This window comes from Ochotona princeps, chromosome 12 (assembly GCF_030435755.1).
Source record: "Ochotona princeps isolate mOchPri1 chromosome 12, mOchPri1.hap1, whole genome shotgun sequence".
Taxonomy (NCBI): Eukaryota; Metazoa; Chordata; class Mammalia; order Lagomorpha; family Ochotonidae; genus Ochotona; species Ochotona princeps.
This window is the reverse complement of record NC_080843.1, coordinates 67577108-67600019: the sequence shown is the minus strand read 5'-3', so window position 1 is coordinate 67600019 and position 22912 is coordinate 67577108. Positions and strand designations below refer to the sequence as shown.

General features: G+C 53.6%; 1 protein-coding gene across 1 annotated transcript in view; it reads right to left on the bottom strand.

The window, feature by feature from the left end:
- Nucleotides 1-2446: 2446 nt before the first annotated feature.
- The window catches only part of LATS2 (large tumor suppressor kinase 2), a 58523-nt gene continuing 38057 nt past the window's right edge, over nt 2447-22912 (bottom strand). The window contains exons 3-8 of the mRNA XM_058670985.1: nt 12174-12306; nt 9162-10567; nt 7332-7914; nt 6305-6487; nt 4998-5104; nt 2447-3086 (exon numbers count right to left, since the gene is read on the bottom strand). Coding sequence (XP_058526968.1) covers nt 2592-3086; nt 4998-5104; nt 6305-6487; nt 7332-7914; nt 9162-10567; nt 12174-12306 — 2907 coding nt within the window. The 3' untranslated portion in view covers nt 2447-2591. The remainder of the gene's footprint in view (nt 3087-4997; nt 5105-6304; nt 6488-7331; nt 7915-9161; nt 10568-12173; nt 12307-22912) is intronic.

Genomic DNA, 22912 nt, shown 5'->3' with positions numbered 1-22912 from the left:
TCTGTACCAATGTTAGATTTGGTCATCCCAGAATGTATACATAAACTTCAAAATATTACATTGCACAATGATAACTATGCAGTCAGTGTTAAAAAAAAAAAAGCCTTTACACTTAGTTTGCAAGTCTTCTCTGGAGCCAACAGGATGAATTTGATAAACTCCATCTCAGAAATTACAGGTGAAAATGATGAAGTCCAGAGTGGATTCAGAGGAAGCACTCCAAGCTGGCTACGGCTTTTTCGTCTTGATTTGCATTTAGGTTTATCAAGTTGTCCCTTGACATTGTTGTGTCTTAACAATACAAATGTGAAGGAAATTTAGAAGGAATAAGCTATTTCTTCCCTCAACAGACTCCAACTATACCCGACAATGCCACAGCTATGTCGCAGCCAGGTCTAGCTATTTTCTTTGATGCCCTTACACAATCTGTCCCAAGGAAATCTAGGAGCAATTCTGATGATTGTTCTCAGTGTTCTATCACCTGGCCATGAGCCTAAGCAGACAGATCACCCTAGTTTATCCATGCTATCATTGGCTGTACTTGGTATCCCCTGTGGAGGTATTCTTCGTGTTCGGCTTACAGCATAGAAGTCGGTCACTTTTTGACAACTTGATGTGAAGCTTTTTGTCTCCCTCCTCCGAACCCTTCCCAAGACAGAACTCTGTTTGGGAAGCTCTGTTCCCTCCCATCCCGTGACCGACACTGGTTTCCCAGTAACTGTAACATGTTGGGGGGGTGTCACTACAGCATGTTGGTAAGACCTGCCAAATCTCAGTCAAACATGACACCAACCAATGGGATTTGGATTCAAAAACTTTAATAATAAATTGTGCCAGTAGAAGCTTTTCAAAGGCAATGATATATCAATAAATAATAGTTAAACTGAGTTCCTGAGAAAGAACCTACCACATAAAAGCATGTCGGAGCGCTGTAAGTAACAACTTGGCATCACTGTAAAATAGCAGAAATACTGACAGTGACGACGTGAGCGCAGCAGACGTCGGAGTCTGCCATTCATACAAATGTAAACCAGTACACAAGAATTTCTTTTTTTAGTTTAAACAATGATAAAGTGTTGCTTCCTACAAACATACTAAATAATGGATACATTATTGCTAAGAACTTCAAGGAAAAAAAATATGTGGAGTAACATAATGAAAAATACAATGCGTCATATTTTCTTAAAAAAAAAAAAGCAAAAAGGATTTAAATTTTTACTCAAATATAAATCACTTTAAATAGGAACCATACTAATTTGAAATAAGGAATAGTTTGTGTGTTTCTCTATGCAGTTATATATATACATCTATAGGTCTAAGAAATATGTATGGCTTACTCTCCATTTCACTGTCACTGAGGATCTTGGCCTGTTTACAAAGGTTAGAAAAATGTCTGGTTTAAACCAAGCTAAGAGTCAACACTTGAAGGCACACTCAAACACAATGAGAAGGAGCCCCAGGAGGATTCGGGCTCACGCTGGCGCCTCAGCTGGGCACAGAGCCGGAGGGGCAGTGGGCACCGAGCCCTCTGCTGCCGGCGGGCTGTGCGGGCTAACGTGCTGAAGCAGGGCCAGCGTCAGCGAGTTCCACAGCCAGCTATGCCCACACTGTCTGGGAAGGAGGACAGGGGCCCAGCAGGAGCTTCCGACGGCTGGCACAGCTATGTCCATCCCTTTTGTTGTCTGTAAGCTTAGTATACGACAGATGTCGAGCTTGACCCTCCCCCCCGGAATCCAATCAGTCATGCCTGAGACACACACAGGTGCACGCAAAGATCACTATTCAGTTATGCATCTGCACTTCCACAAAACAAGGGATGCAACCACAGCGAAGAAGTCACCCACACGACACATTATCAGCACACTGTCTTAGAATACCTCATTGAAAAACACTCGGTAAAAATGTATTCACAGGGCCTGCTGTGAAAGGCAAGATACGGTAATTTTATAATAGAACACCCTGCTCGCACATCCTCTCCACACCCACACCGTCGCCTTAGTCACACTACCTATTGTACTAGAATATGCAAAAAGCAAGGAAAAAAAAAAAAGCAGCTTAACATTATATCACAATTCTGAAATGTGAGAAAAGATACAAAACCCAAACCGTTGTGTGGCCACCTTGGCTTCCACGACGTCTGAGCAGAGTGTTGTCTTTTTCAACTTTTTACATTATTGCACGGACATTTCTCCTCAATATGCTCTTCAGTTCTTACGTCTCTTCCTGACTGCGAGTTAAGTGCTACGGGTAAAATACAAATGTAGAAAACAACAGCAGCATGATTTGTCCAAGTTAATCCCTATAATTTAGTAAGAAAAAAATGGAGATAAACAAAATAAGTGCTCTTTCTAAACTGTACTGAACGTTTAAAAATATCATTTTAATGCAGTGTAGGTCCTCGAACGCCAACACCAAACCATGCCGGCCCTTCCCCTCGGCACACCAGTGTCTAGCCATGCACGGGGCTGGACCCGAGTCCCTTGAGTTTCTGTCTTGGGTTTCCACGGCCAAGAGCAGACCGAGAAGCAACACATGGCGTAATGAGGGGACTGACCGGTGCCCTCCAGGGGCTGGTGGCAGGGCCGCATGGGCTACACGTAGACGGGCTGGCAGCCCTCGGTCTGATCCCCCAGCTCCGAGTGTTCTGCATCTGGGTTCTCAGACTGGGAAGCTTCAGCCCCCGGAGGCTTTGGGCATCGGAAAGGGTAACCGTTGTCGTCGAAGAACCTCCGGAAGGTGAACTCATAGAAGGCGTGCTCGGGGTGCTTGTTATTGGGTGCGGTGAGCGTGTCCCAGGCCTTGGCGCTCCCTTCACTAGCCTCGCTCCAGGGACTTTCTTCATCGACGGGATCAAAGTTGGACGTGTCCATGGGGTGGCTGATGGTGGGCACGTAGGGGGCCGGCTGCTTCCGGATGTCGCTGGAGAAGTCGATGGTGCTGAAGAAGGAGTGGGCCTTCAAGTCGTCGGCTCCGTCCCTCCCCAGGCGGCAGTCGGCAGCACAGCACAGCTTGGTGATAAGGTCCCTGGCCTCGGGGCTCAGCTTGGCCTGCGCTGGAATGTGGAGCGTGTTCTCCCAGTTGATCACCTGGAGAGTGGGCACAACACACGTGAGCACAAATCTTTTTTTTTTTTTTTTAATGTATTTGAAAGACAGAGTGACAGAGATACTCCATCTTCTCACTCACTCCCCAAAATGCCTGTAGCAGCTGAGGCAGGGCCAGGCACAAGCTGGGATCAGCAAGCAACTCCATCCACGTCTCCCATATGGCCAGCAGAGACCTGCTGTTGCTCAGCCGCACCAGTAGGGAGCTGGGTCAGAGCAGAGTACCTGGGCGCAGACCAGGGACTCCATTCGGCATGTGGGAGTCGACCCCTTGGGCACAACACCTGCCCCCAGTGTGGTTTTACTGAGTGGGTCCTTCTACATCCAGGTCTGGGAGTTTGCTTGGGAGACTCCCCATTGGACCACTGGGCTCAACTCATAAGATTTGTGGTCCAGCCTTGGAATGCATGTTCCAGGGCTGGGCTTCCTCGATGGCTGATACCTGTGCAGTGGGCAGCATGCCCAGGTGCACAAGGGGGACACGATGGCCAGCTCATTTAGGCCTGTAGAGGACACTGAATGACATGTCCAAAGATGGAGAGCAGAGCAGGTTGGACAACTCTCTGGCTGAGCTTTGCAACAATGTCTGGCTGAGTGTGTGCACTGGGGTGGACTCTGTCGGCCAGTGGACGCTGGAAGGATTTTCTCAATCAGCATCTCGGAACTATGAAAACCACTCAAGCAATACCCTAGGAACACTCCTCTCCACATAGGGTCTCTAGGACAAGTGGACAACCTCATCCCAGGTATTTATGTGGTTTGGCAGCTGGCAGCAGCTTTCTCCCACTCCTTCCTCAGAGAAAAGGGAAGAAAGGGAAAATTGGAAGCTTTTGTTCTGCCCACCCTTTCCCACGCCTCGACCCTCCCCAGCAGAAAGACTCAAAACAGGCACTTGGACACCCACTAACACAGCGGCCAGCAGGTGGAAATCACCCGGACGTCTCATAATGGGTGAATGCATGAACAAGTATGTTCTATATATTCAGCTCAGGCAGTTCCGACAGGGCTGCAACTCGAAGACATTCTGTAAGGCAAGTGAGCCAGTGACAAAGGACAAGTCCTATCTGCTTCCACTTCTGTGGTGTACCTAACAGTCAGGTGCAGAGACAGAGCAGGATGGAGGTCCAATGAGACGGGACAGGGAGAATGACAGTCACTAATGGCTACACAGTCCCTGTCTGGGGTGGTGACGCTATTGGGAAACAGTGAGCATGGCACCACATGGTGAACACCATGGAGTTTTACACCTTTCAAAATGGCTAAACCGGTAATTTATGATAAGCTTATTTTACCACAATAAAAGAGATCTGAGTTATTATCATGCGAGTAATTCAGTTAGTGGTGCAGAAATTCCATTAGGATGTACACAGTATCTAATTGCCATTTTCTTGTTCCTAGAGTGAAGCTAAGCCTTAATTGGGGTCTTTCTAATTAAATGGTTTTTAAGCTTAGGCTCCACCACAGACTCCAGGGATATGAAAACTTTCAGACTTCCCTGTCAGTTGTTCAAGCCACTGCAGACCACAGATGCTCAAATGGCTCACTTTTGCTGGGCAACCAATGGCTGTAGTTCTAAAACCAGTTTGTATTAACAATAATGACTGATGGAACAATGTGCGGCCTCTCGGGGGGGTTTGGGAAACACATATGTCCAACCTCCCTGCACAGCTGATCTGCTCCAAGCACACGGCCGTTTCCACAGTCAGAGCTCACAGGTTCTGGTAGTCCTTTGCAGGGCAGTGACCAGTGACTTAGCCGAACAAAACTCAACACAAACAAGTCATGGGGCGATATCACTGGCCCAGCTTCTTCGGTCTACAATGGCATCCAGGCCCTCTTCACTTAGCGAGGCCTAATGCGGACTGGGCACCCAGGCCACTGCCCACAGCTCACCTTCAGCTGCGTTTCTGTGGGCGTGGGCGCCAGGAAGGGTGGCTGCCCCACCAGCATCTCGAAGAGAATCACGCCGACGCTCCACCAGTCGCACAGCTGTGTGTACCCTGCAAGACAGAGTTGGCTCAGCCTGGCTCCTGGGGCAGGTGCAGGCTTCCAGGGGCCCTGGACACACGGATTTCCTGCTGGCGGGGGAGGACGGAAGTACTGAAGCTGCCCTGGGCAGGTGCAATAGAATCCCCTCCCCGCACCCTGACCCAGGACGTGGTCCTAGGTTAGACCTCTGGGGGAGCCCAGCTGAGGACAACAGGGGCCAGAAGGCTGCAGGGCAGGCCTATTCATCTTGGGTTTTCCTCAGGGCTCCCTGTCTCAGCCTGATCTAACTCAGCCCTTTCTAAGTACAGACAAGGCACAGGTTAGTCTCAAGGGGCGAGGGGGTGGCAACAGCCAGCAGCAGTGGCCAGCGTGGGTCCTCCTCTGCCCCCTGCCCTTGGAGGCTGTGAAGGGTGGCAGGTCTTGGCTGCTCTGGCAGCTGCACAGGGGAGGGAGCGGCAGTGACGGGAGCTTTGCCAGCGCCAGGACTAGTGTCTACAGTTTTTCAGGGCAGATCCTGCTCCGCCTGTCCATGTGGGGCTGAAAGGCTCAGGGACTCATAGAAAACCGGGACTCCAGCCACGCCTGGCTGGTTCCTAGTCCTTCACCTGACACATGTGCGAGGCAAGAAGCTCCGTGTCTGTTACGTGGAGCCAGAGCCCCAAGCCACTGTCCGGAGGGACCAGGCAGGGCTGCTACGGCAACGCCCTAGCTCTGGGCCGCCACTTCAATTTGATAAAAGGGACCGTCTAACCGGAAGATGGGCTCTGCAGTACTGCAGCAACTTCACTCCTGGGCATGGTCTGGCAGGAGACCTGGAGCGCAATGCTCTCTGCAGGAGGTCTACTCGGCACCCTGCCCCCCGAGGTGCCACCTGCTGGCGAGCAGGTGCCCGCGACGGTCAGCCAGGGCAGGCCGAATGGTGCTCCTGCTGCCCTTGGAGTTGCCACCACCCCAGACTCTGAAAAAAAAAAAAAACAGTTCTGAGGTTCCAGAGCCCATTGCTGGCCTGGACAAGGGCGGGTGGGCTCGGGGTCAGAAAGCAGTATTCCCTCTCAGAGCTGAGGGGAACCCTGCCGGAGGCCCAGGTATCGGGCAGAGAGCGCAGCTCGGGGACTCTGGGAAGGACACAGTGAGTGTGTGGGAGCCTCCCCAGGACACCAGCCGGGGTCAGGGACCCGGCCTTGGGGCCCGGTGCGGCGGCATGGCTGTACCTTTGCGGAGGAGCACCTCCGGCGCGATGTAGTTGGGTGTGCCGACTAGCGAGTGCGCCAGACACCTTTGGTGCTGTTTGCGTGCCCGCTGCTCCAGCGTCTTGAGCCTGTCCCCGCACCGACAGTTGGACACGTCGTCCCAGAGGTCGCTGGGCTCCATGCTGTCCTGCCTGGCGTGGTTCCCTTCAACCGGGAAGAGACAGAGGAAGGAGAAAGAAGAGCAGAGTGAATTGTCAGCACTCGGCGATGCGACGCACTCACAGCCCAGAGCAGCCAAAGCCCTGGAGCCGGCAGGCAGGGCCAGACCCCTTCCTGAAGGCACCACACGCAGCTGCCACGCCTGGCTGGCACCAGGTCGGCAGCCACGCACCTGCGCCAAGAGAGGGCCAGGCCTCCCCCAGGGGCAGCAGGGCGTGCAAGATGGCACGGAGACTTCCTTCCCTGCACCCCTCGGGCCTGGTGCCCTGCCTAATGCTTGTAGAGGAGCTTCAGAAATCTGAGTGGGTTTTACAAATACGCACAAAAATGGTCCCCGCGCCAGAAATGGCAATGAGAAGGGGAGCTTGAAGTTTGCTACAACTTTTCTAGTTAGGGTATTAAAGTAACTACCTGAAGAAATCCCAGTCACAAACAACGACCAGCTGGCTTTTCAAACGTTTCAAATAGGATTATCTGAAAGGCACTGGAATATACGCTAGATGGATTCAGGCTGGTTCCAGAGGATGACTTTGTGCTGGGCGGAGTGGGGGACATTTCACCAGGGCACGGTGGTGGCTCTGCACAAAGGCCCTGCGACATTCCACTAGTGTTTACACTAGTTAACAATTAAACCCACTGTCGAAACAAGGGACCTCACACGTGTCACATTATTCCTTCAGGGAGAAAGGTCTGTCCCTGGAAACCACAAAATAATGCAGGTACAGACAGCCCCACAATGCCTAGGGGCCGCCCAGTTGGGAAGGAGTGACCTCTGATGGCTGTGTTAGGTCTTGGGGTGGGTCGGGAGGCAGTAGGCCCAAGACAGTACCTTTCTGGTAGTATTTGGAGTTGTGAGTCCACCTGAACCCAGTGCAGAGGCCAAAGTCGGTCAGTTTGATGTGGCCGTCCAGGTCTATCAGAATGTTGTCAGGCTTGATGTCACGGTGGATGAAACCCATCTTGTGGACACTCTCGATGGCCAGGGTCAGCTCGGCGATGTAGAAGCGGGCCAGGTGCTCGGGGAAGACCTCCATGCGGATCAGCAGGCTCATCATGTCCCCGCCGGGGATGTAGTCCATCACGAAGTACAGGCTGTCCTTGTCTTGGAAGGAGTAGTAGAGTTTGACTACCCACTCGTTGTCGGCCTCAGCCAAGATGTCCCGCTCGGCCTTGACGTGGGCCACCTGATTGCGGTCTAGGACGTCCTTCTTCCTCAGGGTCTTCATGGCGTACAGGGCGTGCGTGTCCACCTTGCAGGCCAGACACACCTCGCCAAAGGCACCGACGCCCAGGGTTTTGATTTTCACGAACATGGACTTGTCCATCTTGGCCCTCTTCAGTCTGTTGTAGTTGGACTCCTTCTGGTACAGGATCTTGCGCATCTGCTCCTGCTCCGCTTCACACAGGCCGGCCTGCGAGGAGGGAGCGGGGATGGGGAGTCCAGTTAGACGGTCCAGGGACAGCCAGGGCCTGGGGCAGGGGAGAGGCCCCAAGACCCAGAGGGCGCTCCCTCACTGTCCAGAAAGGAGCGTGCAGGGGAATGGGTTTCACTCGCTGTGAGCAAGATCCCACGTGGCCTTCTTTGCACCCATACACAAACACAAGTCTGGAACCAAGGTCAAAAAAATACCAGGTCTCTGGATGAGTTTAAGCTCTAAAAATAACGGATGCGTCCATTGAGACAGGACCACAACATTCCTGAAACTCCTTGAGTCGCCTCATTGCTCAGGGAGAAATGAGTAAGAAGGAAAGAGAAAGAGCATCGGGGGTTGGTGCGGTGGCTCAACAAGCTCACCCTCCACCTTGCAGTGCCAGCATCCTATACAGGCACCAGTTTGTGTCCCGGCTGCCACACTTCCTTTCCAGCTCCCTGCTTGTGGCCTGGAAAAGCAGCGGAGGCTGGCTCAAGACCTTGGGCCTCTGCACTCATGTAGGAGACGCAGAAGGTCCTGGCTCCTGGATCGGCTGGGTTCCGGCCGTTGCGGCTACTGGGAGTGAGCCAGCACATGCAGAACCTTGCTCCCTGTCTGTGCTCCCTGAAGTAGCTACAATAGGAAGTGAGGGCACACACTTAGTTTTCAGAATCATTGGCTTTGTGAACATTTAAACTTGAATTGCTTACTGATAATTATCTCCTAGGGCTAAACATTATTGACTACTTAAAGGATACGTGGATTACTAACTACTAATTTTATCTTAAAAAAAAAAAAAACAAAACACAAAATCCCAGAATTTCAATTGATCAAAACTAACACCTTGCTTCTGCTCTTTGAAAGTACTGTGTCGGGCCCGGCGGCGTGGCCTAGTGGCTAAAGTCCTCGCCCTGAACGCCCCGGGATCCCATATGGACGCCGGTTCTAATCCCGGCGCAGCACCAGCTGTTGCGGCTCACTTGGGGAGTGAATCATCGGACGGAAGATCTTCCTCTCTGTCTCTCCTCCTCTCTGTATATCTGACTTTGTAATAAAAATAATAATAATAATAATAAAGTACTGTGTTAGTACACAAACCTCGATGAGCGAGTTTTTAAAGAACCAGGGGAAGGGGGACGGGGAGAGGGAGGTAGCAACATTTGTGACCGCTCTAGGTGGCTGGCCCTGCAGCGCCTCCCCCAGCACCCGAGGGGCACGCAGGGGCAGCGGGGGAGGGAGGGGCTCACTTTGGCCATCTCTTGCTCTAGCTGCATCCTCCGGGTCACCTTCTGCTGGTAGGTTTTGATGACGTTTTCCACATGCTGCTCCATGAAGAACTTAAAGGCACAGGGCGAGTAGCTTTTGATGCGCGATTCCCGCTTCTCGCAATCGTCTCGGCTGTTCTTGCGCACGGGCACGGGTGAAGTCTGGATCTGCTTTTTGTCCTTGCCCACTTTGTCCCCCTTGATGCCCTTGTGGCTCTTGCTGGCCCTGTCTGCGGGCTCAGCCGCCGGGCCCCCTCGGAGGCTCTGCTCCATGCCGGCGCACAGGCCGTCCAGGTCGTACTGCTCAGACTTGCCGGGCAGCAGCAGGTGCTTTGGGTAGGGAGGGGGAAGACACCTGCGGTCGGGGCTGCCCAGCTCCAGGTCCAGCGGGTAGGTGCTGCCCAGGGCCAGGGTGTGCTCGTCCTTTGTGTCCAGGCTCTCTGCAGCTGGGGTGGGCCCAGGCACCCAGGCAGGGTGGGAAGGCCCCACGGCCGTCTGAGGCTCAGGCCTCAGCACCCGCACGCTCTTCACCGGATGCAGGATGTGTGCGGCTGTGACAGCAGTGACAGTGTTGGGTGCGGGCAGGGAAGGCTCAGCCTGGACTGTCGGGCCGGCCCGTGGCTGCTGGCTGTTGAAGGAGTTGGTCCTGCTGGGCGTGGGGCCGTCCGGCCGGAAGCTCGTGTGCGGGCGCGGTGCGTCCAGGCCAGGATTCTGCAGGGAGTCACGGCGGGCCAGGGAGGTGGCCGGCCATGCCTGCACAGGGCTGCCACCCAGCTCATACAGCTCTGAGTTGAGGCTGTTTCTGGACGGGGCTAGCAGACTCTGTGGGGGGCTGTCACCCGGGAACATCTGGCCCCGGGCGCCCATCACGTGCAGCTGGTGGCTGGTGGGGCTGGTCTGCTTGTGGTGTGGATGTGGGGTATACAGCGTGGTGCCTGGGCCCGGGAAGGTGAGGCCGGCACCCTGCGGGCCCCCCTGACCTTTGGCAGTCAGGCTTGGGTAGCCGCCAGCCTCAGGTGGCGCCTTGTTCTGGAAAGATGGGCTGCGCTTCACGCCATACGCCAGCGGCTCCCCAGGAACCAGCAGGTGCGCGCGGCTGTAGTGTGTGCCAGGCAGTGGCAGCGCAGGACCTGCCGCGCCAGAGAAGTGTGCCCCCGCTGGCTCCACACCTGCTGCATAGCCCTTGGATGGGTGTGGGGGCCCGGGCATGCTGTGGGGTGCCGCCCCAGGGAAGAGGAAGTCCACATAGGGCCGTGGCACCTCCTCCAGTGCTGCGGGTCCCTCGTACGCGGCACTGCCCAGTGGGTGGTAGGGTGCGAATCCGTCACCTGCGCCCTCGAAGCTGGGCCTTCGTGTGACTGTCCCCGGGGGTGGCACCAGGCCCTTTCCTGCAGCAGAAAGGGAGAGTGTGTCAGGCAAATAGAAGCAGTCGGTGCGAGCAGCTCCCTGTCCCTGCACGAGCAACGTCCTGGGGCCGAGCGGCTCTCAGGGCCTTCAGGTGAGGGACAGGCTGTGTTTGCAGCTCCCTTCCGCCCTGTGGGCCGACCAGCTGCCCTAAGGTGGCACCCTGGTAGGGGGTGGGGCTCGAATACAAAGCCACTGGAAGGGCCAAGGGCAATGAAGAGGGACGTGCCCCTGTCCCCGGGTGCCTTAAATGAGAAGGAGCCCAAATCTGTCACTGTGGGCGTAGGTGGCCCTGCAGCCTTCTGTTCTAACTGTGGATGCTGGGGCTGGGCTTACCATGGCCACACTTCCCCGGAAGAAGAATCAAGCCATGGTCCAAGTGCCCACTGTTTCCTATTATAGAAGTTCAAGATGTTCTGGACAGTCCCCCAGTCCCTTTATTAAAATAACTTATCTACAGCGACACTGAAGAAGCCATGAACATCTCCATAACTAATCAGATCGGTTTTAGCTGCGGCCTCCTTGGCCCCGCCTCCGCACTGTCAAGGCCTCTCCTCTTTTGAAGTGGGCGCTGGGAAGGAAGGATGGATGCTCTCTGCTCCGGCCAGTCACTCTCCTGTCTGCTCTGCCATGGGGTGGTGCCCTCAAAGGGTTCTGCCTGGTGCATGGGGGACCCTCCCCGGGGCCACCTGGCAGAGCGAAGCCCTCTCTAGCCATCAGTGGGAGCTCATCTGGCCTGTAGGGAGGACAAACGAATGCACCTCTTGTGAAGGAACTAACTCTGAGAATTGGGCCATGGGTTAAGGAACTATCTCCAGAAGGAAGCAGAAAGGGGTCCCTCTTCACAATGTGACACACCTCACACAGTGGCATTTATCCCAGCACTGGAGTAGGGCTACGGTGTGAGAAAGGGTGAGCTTTAGAAGGGATGAAACCAACCTCCCTTCTCCAAGACTCTTTCACAGGCCCACAAGAAAGTAAAAGAGCATATTTATTATTAGTTTGTGGACTTCTGGATCTTTCAGAGAAAACAATCCCTAGGGAGCGCCCGGCGTGATAGAGTAGTGGTTAAAGTCCTCGCCTTGAACGCGCCAGGATCCCATATGGGTGCCGGTTCTAATCCCGGTGGCTCCACCTCCCATCCAGCTCCCTGCTTATGGCCTGGGAAGGCAGTCGAGGACAGCCCAAAGCCTTGGGACCCTGCCCCCGTGTGGGAGACCCGGAAGAGCTCCTGGCTTCGGATTGGCTCAGCTCTAGTCATTGCAGCCACTTGGGGAGTGAATCATCGCATGGAAGATCTTCTCTGTCTCTCCTCTTCTCTGTATATCTGACTTACCAATAAAAATAAATAAATCTTTAAAAACAAGAAGAAAAAAAGAATCCCTAGGGAAGAGGCGCTGTAGGCTGCTTTAGAGGAGGTGGGGCGGAGTGAGCACTGGGATTTACCGGCTCCGGTGGAGCAGGGCCAGTTCAGTGCACCTGCTACAGGAAGGAGGCCTGTGCCAACTGACGCACCTGACCAGGGCGCAGCTCGAACTTCTTCCTGCAAACTGGAACATCTCCACCCACCACACTGAGGCCTGGGCTCACCTGGGGAGGTCTGCTTGATGACCCGCACGATCTGCTCATTCCTCGGATCCAGGTAGCCCATCTTACTGATGTACTCCAAGGCGGCTTCTATGCTCCTGCTGCCGGTCTGCTTGAGCGCTCTGCCCGCCATCTCCTGGGAGGGAAGCACCGAGGTGTCAGTGGCTCCTGCCCTGGTCCCCTCCGATGCACGGTGACACCATGCCCCTCAGGGCAAGGCTGGAACCACAGGCCCTGCAGCTGCAGGTGCCGCATAATAAAAGCCCAGCATACACCACTCCACGGCCTGGTGATCCCAGGAAAAGAACACAGAGGAGTTATCAGGGTGGGTCAGTGTCTCCTTAGCGAACACTGTGTGGCTGGACTGGCAAGCCCAGGACGAACCTAAAAGGAACAAAGTTGAACAGGAAAAACAAGTGCAGGTACCATGGGAACCTGGGTTTAATTCCAGCTCAGTCCTAGGCTGCCTCTGGGACCAGGAGTCCAGGCCTGGAAGGAGGGTGTGGCTGATAAAATGCTTATTGACTGCTTGTGGCTGACAATGCCCTATTGCTGGCCACAGCTGCGGGAGGCTCTGCTCCTTGGGAAGGCAGGCCGTGAACACAGGTGCCGAAACAGAAGGAGAGGGGCAGGCCGAGAAAGAGACTGACAATCTGCGAGAGGGAGTGCCACCTGGAAGAGGAGGGGTGGGGCTGCCAAGCGAGAGCCGTGGCACAGTGCACACGTGTGGGAGGTGACAGCACTGGCCTAGAGCTGGGCCAGAGCCTGCCATCCTCAGTGGGAACAGAGGGCCATCGTGCAGGGAGGGCACTCTCCCCACTGCCCCTGCACTGTTCTCCCCCAGGACAGAACCGGGCAGGGCCTGGAACTCCATGCTGTTCCCGGCTATACCCATGAACCAGAACAAAGTATGTGTTTACAACCTGTATGCTTGCCTGATGGTATCCCTGGCTGTATGGTGGCCAAGGGGCAGGACAAAACACCTTGACTTGGCCTGGCTATCAACTGCGCCTGCAGGTGTGGGATCCTGCACCAGTGGGGAAGGAGCAGGGCCTGGGGCAGGCCTGGGGAGGTGGTATCGTCACCTGAGAGCAGGAGCACGAGTGGCAGGTTCAGGGGCAAGATCCTGCAGAATCTGGAAGAGTGCAGAAGGCAGCGGGGCTCGGCGGCGAGGCCCCGCCCTCAGCACCTGGAGTCAGGAGATAACCCATCACCTCACTACTTCACAGCCTTGCTATGCGATGAGGTCACGTCTGGGAAGGCTCTTAACAGCTTCAAAGAGACATGATAGAAGACCACATCTTAACAGGTTTTCCCTGGAGCTTCCAGCCCCTAAGAAATGCACCAGTCAGAGTCGACCCTGACCACAAGCCTCTCCATCAGCACTGATGAACCAGTTGCTTTGTCGGCAATGTGGTCTCGACCCGTCTCCCCCGGGTGAGTCATGGGCTGTGCGCATCAGCTCGGCGCCTGCCAACAGGATGGGTGATGTCCCAGGGGGCTCTCCCTGCTGAGTGAGCACGGGCTGCTTCAAGCTGTGTGCATTTATTATGCTCCAAATCCAGTCACGTTTGGGAGAGAAATCAACAGAAGACCACAAGGGCAGCTCCACCTTCTCTGGAATTGAGTTGTGTTCATGAGCCAACTTGCTTATAAACAAATCCTTCCAATGATCCATGTTGGTCAAGGGCTGCCCGCATCTGTCCATCAGCCTGCATGTGGCAATTCAGACTCTCAGAAGCAGCTTCCGCACATATTCCTATAGCTGTCCCCTGAGAGCCCTGAGAAATGGAATACATGTCTAAGCACCTTACGATCCTGGGCCTCAGGCAGGGCAGGAAGCTCAGGCTCAGGCACAAAGAACACACCGGGGAGGCCGAGCAGCGGGAAAGCATGGGCCACTCCCCTGCATTCTCAAGACAGAAATGGCCATTCAGAGCGCCGGCCTAGAGTCCTGTGTGGCTCCCCGCCAAGGCAGAGGCAGGTCTGGGATCAGAGGCCAAGCGCCTGGCTCTTCTCTCCCGGGGCCATCGAGCAGCTGGGGAGGCTGTACCTGCACCCGCGGTCGCTCCCCTCACCAGTGAAGCAGGCTGGCAGGGTGACCGTGGGAGAGTGCTGGGGAACTCTCTTTCTGCCAAGCACCCGAGGGCGATTTGGAACATCCTTCACTGGCCACACAAAAGGATCCACTTAAACAAGAGCCAGCAACAGAGTGGTTGAATTCCCAGTACTTCCTGAGGCTGCCTTGGCAAGACCAGAGCACGTGTTTCTGGGGCCCCGGGCTGAATGGTCTCCACCCCTGCTGTAGGGGCAACGCCCGTCTCAGCACTATTTGAGGGCTAGCAGTAACTGTTCCCCCCGCCCCAAACAGCTCAAGCATCTCTGGGGGAAATGTGAGAAGGGTTACACCTGCAGATTGTATGTAGGCTAAACACTTAACATCACAAATGTTTTAATCTTTCATCCTTCTTACCACAATTATATAAAGAAATACAAGTTCCCACCAGGCCCCAGTAGGCATCTCCAACCTATTTCAATTGACTTCAGGCTGCTACCTAAATGTTACCAAGATCTACGCACGTGAGAATGGACAAGGCAAGGGTGAAGCCAGAAGTTTCAGGGAGCTGGAACAGGAGTAGACTAGCCAGGACTGAAACAGGTGCTCATGAGGGATGCTGGTGTCACAGGCGGTGACAACAGACTAACCTACTGCACCTCAGGTCCCTTCAAGGCACGGCTCCGGGGCCCTGTGCGATGGCCCAGTGGCTAAATCCTTGCCTTCCGCGCACCAGGATCCCATATGGGCACCGGTTCCATTTCCCCTTCCAGCTCCCTGCTTGTGGCTGGGGAAAGCAACAGAGGACGGCCCAAGTCCTCGAGATTCTGCACCCACGGGGGAGCCCTGGAGGATCCTGGCTCCTGGCACTGAGAGGGATTTGAGAACAGACACACCTGGGTGTTACACTTCAAAGGTTTCTGCTATACCAACAGCTCCTGGAAAACTCTAGCTTAGGTTTACGGATTAGCTCTTAAAGGAGTAGTTTTCAACTTCTGTATATTGAGTTTCTCTCAAGACATGTCCCCTAGTAGTTTTATAAAAACATGGGGGATGATTTCAAACTGGGACTAGCTACAGTGAATTCTGGAAAACATGGGGTCTACCAGTACAAAGGCTGTGTAATACGGGAACCTAGCAAAGGGCACCATCCCACAGACAGGCAGGCGAGCTGTGGGGACTCCTCGTGGCTATTCCCACTCCGGTTGCAAAGCTCCGTGTAGAATCTCTGGCTACTGGCACAGCCATGTCTCAGTTCAGCCCCCATGGCCTGGCCCAGGCCTGCCCAGTAGCTCTGCCATGTACGGAGCCCGTGGAGGTGGCTGCGGGACGGAAATTGGCTCCTGCCCCCAGCACACAGCTCCTTAGGAAGGAGCCGGGACTGCTCCCAGTTCCTGTGCAGCACAAGGAACGACTTCACGGTACTACCACGTGATTGAGAGCAATTTAAATTCAGTGACAAATTATTAGTTACGAAGGAAGGAATTTCCTATGGAAATCCGGCCCCACCCCCTGCTGGTAAGAAAGCATTTTTCAGAAGTTAGCAACATTTTCACATTCCAATTGTTGAGGTCTAGCTGAAACCCTAGGAATGTGGGGCTCTGGCCTTGCCGGGTCCAGGGCCCTCGCTTGGTACCATGCCTTGCTTCTCAGGAGGACCCAGGCAGCTCCCATGTGACAGCTTCCTCCTCAGATGAAGTCACCACCCATCCCAAAGCGAACAGCAGACTGGGTGCTGTTCCATAGGCTGGGGCAGCAGCTGTCTCGCGGACCTCAGGAACACAGCCTGGGCCACCCAGAGGGGTGAGCCTAAGGTACTTGCTGCTCCCCCAGGAGACCTGGGAGTGTCAAGTGGCCTCTCACAAGCTGGCTTCTGTGCCTGTGCTCTAACCATGGCTGGAAAAACAAAGCCAAGAGGGGCTGGTGTTGTGGTCCAGCTGGTTAAGCCGCCACCTGCAGCACTGGCATTCCATAGGGGCACCAGCTTGAGTCCCAGCTGCCCCACTGCTAATGTGCCTGGGAAAGCAGCAGCTGGTTAAAGTGTGCTTGGGCCCCCGGAGCCACCCGGGAGACCCAGATGGAGTTGTAGGTTCCTGGCTTTGGCCTGGCCCAGTCCCTGGCTGGTGCGGTCAGCTGGCGAACCCATGGATGGGAGATCTCTTTCCCTCTAACTCTCCATTTCAATCAATAAATAAATCTTTGCAAAATTAAAAAAAAAAGGGGGGGAGGAGGAGAAAATGGAAGTAGCCTTTGGATCTTACCAGTTGGCAAGGGGAGAGAGACCAAGCCTAACATGAAGGCGGTGAAGCGGCCATGGCCGGGCAGCTGGCATGTGCAATGGCCAGGAAACAGGGCCTCAGACTAAACCAACGGGACTAGCGGAGATAAAACAGCATTTCATTACCACTGCTACCACCAAAATAAAATGAGTAACTCTAAAGCTAAACAGGCTGAGGAAATTCGCCACAGTCACACATTTTTGGTGGCAGTACAAACCATGAAATTCCTTTCAAGTGAGATTGTTAAACATCCAAAGTTATTCCATTTCTTTTTACCCTGACTTAAACCTTGCAGGTTTACAAGAATTCCATGTTTAAAGTTAATTTCCATGATGTTGTCATCAAAGCAAAAATGCTACACCACTTTTCCAAATAAAAGAGGCTGGGATATGATTCAGAAATGGCTCAAGTATCTAATAATAACAGATCAATTATGTTTGATAGTTCCCTGAAAATACACTCAATCTAGCCCTAAAATACTTTCTATAACCATAGTTCCTTTAAAATATCTTTATTGTTTTTTAATTAATTATTTATATTAGGGAGTCAGATTTACAGAGGTAGAGAAAGAGACGGAGAGGAAGATCTTCCATCTACTGACTCACTCCAAGTGGCCATGATGGCTGGAGCTGAGCCAACCTGAAGCCAGGAGCCAGGAGTTTCTTCCAGGTCTCCCCCACCAGTGCAGGGTCCCAAGGCTTTGGGCCGTCCTCTACCGCTTCTCTAGGCCACAAGCAGGGAGCTGGATGGCAAGTGGAGCTGCCGGGATATGAACCAGCACCCTTATAGGATCCTTGCTCATGGAAGGGAAGGCCGTTAGCCACTAGGCTACTGCGCCAGACCCCAAAATATTCTTTAAATTTTATTTTTAAACAGTTTACATTCATTTTACTTTTATTTAAAAGGGAGAGAGACAGAGAAAGAAAGACCACCCCCACCCCAGCCCACCATTCACTCCAGAAATACCCACAATAGCCAGGCCAAAGCCAGGCCAAAGCTGGGAGCCTGGAACTCAATCTGGGTTCCTATGGGGTGGCAGGGCTACCTGTGACTTGAGCTACCACCGGTTACCTCCCAGGGGTCTGTATTTTTTTTTTTTAAGATTTATTTATTTCCATTACAAAGTCAGATATACAGAGAGGAGAGACAGAGAGGAAGATCTTCCATCCAATGAATCACTCCCCAAGTGCGCCGCAACGGCCGGTGCTGCGCCAATCTGAGCCGGGAACCAGGAACCTCTTCCAGGTCTCCCACGTGGGTGCAGAGTCCCAATGCATTGGGCCATCCTCGACTGCTTTCCCAGGCCACAAGCAGGGAGCTGGATGGAAGTGGAGCTGCCGGGATTAGAACCGGCGCCCATATGGGATCCTGGCGGGTTCAAGGAGAGGACTTTAGGCGCTAGGCTACGCCTCCGGGCCCCCACGGGTCTGTATTAACAGGAAGCCAGAATTGGGAGTTGGGACACGAAGCCAAGCACTCCCAGCGTGATGCGGACTTGCGCCCGCGCGTCCCTACAGGCATAGCTGTTTTACCCGGCAAGGACCTGCTGAGCATCTGCTGCTGTCCCAGCGTCGAGTGTGCAGCAGCGAATAGGCCAAGCAGCTTGAGCTTTCGCTGCCCTCAGACAGGTGAACAGAGTGTACTAGCACTTCCATGCAAACTTAACACGCCCCCAATTCTCTCCCAATTTACACACACAGTTTCTGGGGTCCTGGATCCTCTACTGTCATTCACATGTCCCTAACAGTTCCCATGGTCACGCCGCTTGCTGTCTGCAGAGGCCTTGCTGTCCTTCGCAGGTGGCCTGCTTGGAGCACAGGGATGAAGCAGACATGATGCTGCCCGCCCCCCCTTTAAAGATTTATTTGTTTTTACTGGAAAGTCAGATATACAGAGAGGAAGATCTTCCGTCCACTGACCCACTCCCCAAGCAGCCGCAACAGCTGGAACTGAATCGATCCAAAGCCAGGAGGCCAGGAACTTCCTCCAGGTCTCCCACGCGGGTACAGGGTCCCAAGGCTTTGGGCCGTCCTCGACTGCTTTCCCAGGCCACAAGCAGGGAGCTGGATGGGAAGTGGAGCTGCCAGGATTAGAACTGGCGCCCATATGGGATCCTGGCGGGTTCAAGGCGAGTTAAGCCACCACCAGACTACTGTGCCAGGCCTGTGACGTTTTTTAATCTACTAAAATTTCCGAGATGGTATGTTCTACAGTAATAGATAATTGATTGTCAGATGTCGCCGCCCAGCAGTGACACTAAAATGACGAGGCACACTCTGAGGGTCCGGGAAAGGCCGGAACCACAACCAGACCCTCACTGCCAAAAAGCGGCTGCGTTTAAATCCTCCTCTCTGCTGCCGCTACTCCGGTCCCCATTGGTCTAAGTTTTCCTCCCCACTTCTCCAGCCCTCTTTCCGCCACCCTTCTTCCCATATTTCTTCCCGTACTTTCTGCTGCATTTCTCCGTTCTTGTCCCCATCTCTCCGTACTGCTTTTACTGCTTCTGTCTGTATCCCTCTTTTCCACTTTCTCTCCAGCACGCTTCCTCTCGTCCATCCTTCTTCTCCCTTGTCCTGTCTTTCTCCATCCGCCGTCCATCGGTCTGTCAGCCCCCTAGCTTTTACTGGATACTTTTATATCGTTCTCCACCAATCACTTCTCCTTGTGGGTCCACGTGGCGCTATGTGATAGGCCAGGAGCAATGACATAATCAAGCGAGGGCATTAGCCTATCCCTGTGACTTCCTGTTTACCTGTTGGCAAGACCAACTCCGCCTCCTGGCCCTGGCCCAGCCGCCATCTTGTAACGGCCCCTCCCAATCCCAGGAATGGCTTTAGCACACCGCTCCCCACAATTGATGACTGACCCTACTTCTTCCTCTTCTGAATATAATCTGAAAAACCTATTTATCTTCAAATTCAAATAGTTCTATCTTTCAGAATGCTTTCTTAGTAAGATGGAAGAAGAGATGATCTCATTAAAATGACCTTATTTTTCCAATACTGATTGGTGATGTACTTACTGAGATGTTTTTCTTATTGGGTACCCCAGTTTTCCTATTACAATCCCAATAATAAAACACCTACTTTACATATTTATTTATCATAATTTGGCTGCATTTGCAGCAATTAAATAGTGCCTTTTTTCACAGTCTATTTGACACAAAATATTTTTTACATGTTTTGGCTTTATTTATTTTTCAATAGTACAGTCAAGTTGTTGAGGCTGTATTGGGCAGCCGGAACTCCGTCCAGGTCTCTGTGTTGGTGGCAGGGGCCCAAGTACTGGGGCCATCTTCAGACGCCCTCCTAGGCGTATTAGAGGCAAGCCGGATTTTGGAGGAAGGGAAGCCAAGACTTGAAATGCATTGCAATAGGAGATGCCAGGGTTGCAAGTGGGGGCTTATCCCCTTGTGCCACAGTGCTGGCCTGCAAAGGCTTTGTTTTCAAATGCACGCTAAGCTCTCAGATATCTTTTTGAACAAAACACACTCTTTTTTAAAAAATATATCAGAATCCAATTCAATATGGCATTCAGAACACTTTCCAATGCTTCAGGGAAGGCTGGTTTTAACAGCTCCTCCATTTCGGTGTTTTGTTAAAGACTACTGGCACCGACCAGCATTGGTGCATGCAGGCACCAACTTGCATGTGAATGCGGGCGTCTGCCGTTTCGGACATGAGGCAGCAGCAGCCCTGTGGTGGATACCCTAGCCTGGCAAGGCCCTCTGCTCTGGCAGGAAGCACTCTGCACTGGGGGCTGACCAGCGGTGGCCCTGATCCCAGGGGTCTGAGAGCCAAGCCTGCCGGAGGTTGCACAAGAACTTCTAGACACAGGATCTTTGGTCTCCTTCCTAATCCTCCCGCCCCCCCCCCCCCCCCACTCAAGACACTCCTGTTTTTAAGGAAAGCAACAGGCCCTGTAAAATTTGGCTTGCACAATTTACACACACACACACCCCGATCTGACAAGGCTGTGGTCACTGCTCCCCAGAGCAGATGGGAAGCCTTCGGCAGGGAACCTGAGTGGGAACGACACTGGTCCCACAATGATGGAGTGTTACAGAGAATTCTGGAAACTGCCAGCCAGGAGGATTTGGTATCATCAGAGGGTAGAGGTCCTCACTTCCCAACCCTAAAGGAAACCTTCCGGACAATGGGGCTGGGAGGAAACCAGGCAGTGGCTTCACACCCTGGCAGGCAGGGAGAACCCGCACCTGAGAACTCCAGGGAAGGAGACCACCAGATCTGGATGCACTGTCCTCTGCCCTGGGCACATGCTCAGAGCCAGAGCCCGCCTCCCCAGGCACAATAGGGCCAGGGGCCAAGAGAAGGGCCCGGGTCAGGTGGTTAACCTCTTGGTCAAGATGCGCACATCCCAAGCTAAGGGCCTGGTTCAATACCCAGCTGTGTTCCTGACTCCAGCTTCCGGCCAGTGCAGATCCTGGAGGAGGCCACAATGGCTCCAATGGCTGGGTCCTTGTCACTCCAGTGGGTGACCTGGATCAAGTTTCAGATGCTGGCTTCTGCTTGAGCCCACTGCAGGCATCTGGAAAACGAAGCAGTGAGTTGGCATGTTCTGTCCACCTCTCAAATTGAAGAGAAAAAGGAACAAGAGGGACACTGAGCTAGATCTTCCCTCTGTTTCACCTGTCCAGTGCCTGCAACAGCTGGGCTGGACCAGACCGGGCTGAAAGCGGGAGCCAGGGACTCCATGCCGGACTCCCATGTGGATGGCAGGGACCCACGTACCCGAGCCATCCCAGGGTGTGCACTGGCAGGAAGTTAGAATGAGCAGTCGAGTGAGAACTGGTGTCCAGCAGCTCTTCAACTACTGCACGAAGCTCGTGCCCAGAGAAGTGTTGTGCCACACAAGTTCCATGCTGCAATGAGAATGAGTGCGGAAGGGATTGCCTTGTGATGTGGCCAAGCATAAAAAATAGATTTTATCAGGCAGGAAGCATGAACAGCTCCGGTGTGGCTCTGGAAGAACAGATTCCTCCTCTGTGGGCTGCAAACCAGTCCCGGCTCCTGAAACAAAGCCGGCCAAGTGTGTGGGAAGTCTTCCCTTGCAGCCAATGCTGCCTGTGACATCCTGCCGTCCTCTCCCTCTTAGAGACCCCAGTGAGGACCTCAGGCTGTCCCTGCTGTAAAATGAGGGAGGGACTTAAGGTGGCAGGGAGGCTAGGGGAGAGCAGGGGCTGCGTGATGTTGTCGCAGAGCCGTGTCTTCTGCAAGCCTCAGAAACCAGTGTGGGAACATCTGCATGATTCCCTGCTTCTGTAGATGCCTGAGCTATTACTTGTCACCAAATGTATCGGACAACAAAACAGAGGTCCAGGCCGCTTGTCCAGCGCCCCCACCCGGTGCCCTGTCGGCCGTTCTGGGTGAGGGCGGAGCTTGCATCACTGTGCCTGGCAAGCAGGAAGTAGCTGCTCAGTCACAGCGGGGAAGGGAGGACTGAGTGGACGCAGCGCCTGCACACACAGCTGCCCTCCCACACGCTCCGCTCTTTGCAGGCAGGTGTGACTTGGGAACTTGCACCTGCCCCGTTCCCCTACCCCAAGACGCCAGTCAGAAATCGCTCTCACAAACTGGCTCCAAGCCTCTGTTGGACACCTGGGCCCAAATGGCGCCAACTCTTTTGGCCCGGCAAGTCATGTTTAGGAAGCAATGCTTATTCTAGCGGCCAACTGTAGCAGTTGGTGAAATACCTAATGGTGCCTATAGGTGAAAAGCTACAGACATGAGTATCCTCAAATAAACCAAGGTCTGAGATCTATGCAGAAAAATACAACACGAGTTTTTAAAAGATTTGTTAAAGAATAAAACTTAATGACATGTGGAAATGTTTAATATATACTGTTATGTAGATTAAAAAAAACAAAACTCCAAGATCATAAAACATACCACCACCAAAGTTGGTCACAGAGGCCTATGTGGGCCTCCTGTTACGCACGCTGCAGTGGCCACGTGCAGTCGCTCTGTGGCTGCTCTGTCTCATGTTCCATCATGGTGCTCACGACACACAGAGCAGACACAGGTGGGAGACTGCCTCCACACCGTGGAGGATGAGACCACGTGTGCCCGGGAGCCGCGGGGCACGGAGGGGGCTGGGCTCTCCCTGAGGGCTGCTTGCAGAGCCGTCTCTCTCTTAGCTGCTCAAACAGTAGACTGTGAGTACAAACTGGAACTGGTGAGGGTGTATCCCCTCTACCTATCCCTGGGTCTGATTCATGACACCTGGCACAAATGATCTGATTAGAGGCATACTGCAGAACTACGGAGACACAGAGAGAAGAGACAGAGGAGCGATTTTCCATCTGTTGGTCCATTTCCCAAGTGGCCGCCACAGCTGGGGCTGGATCCGGCTGAAGCCAGGAGCTTCTTCTGGTCTCCCATGTGGAC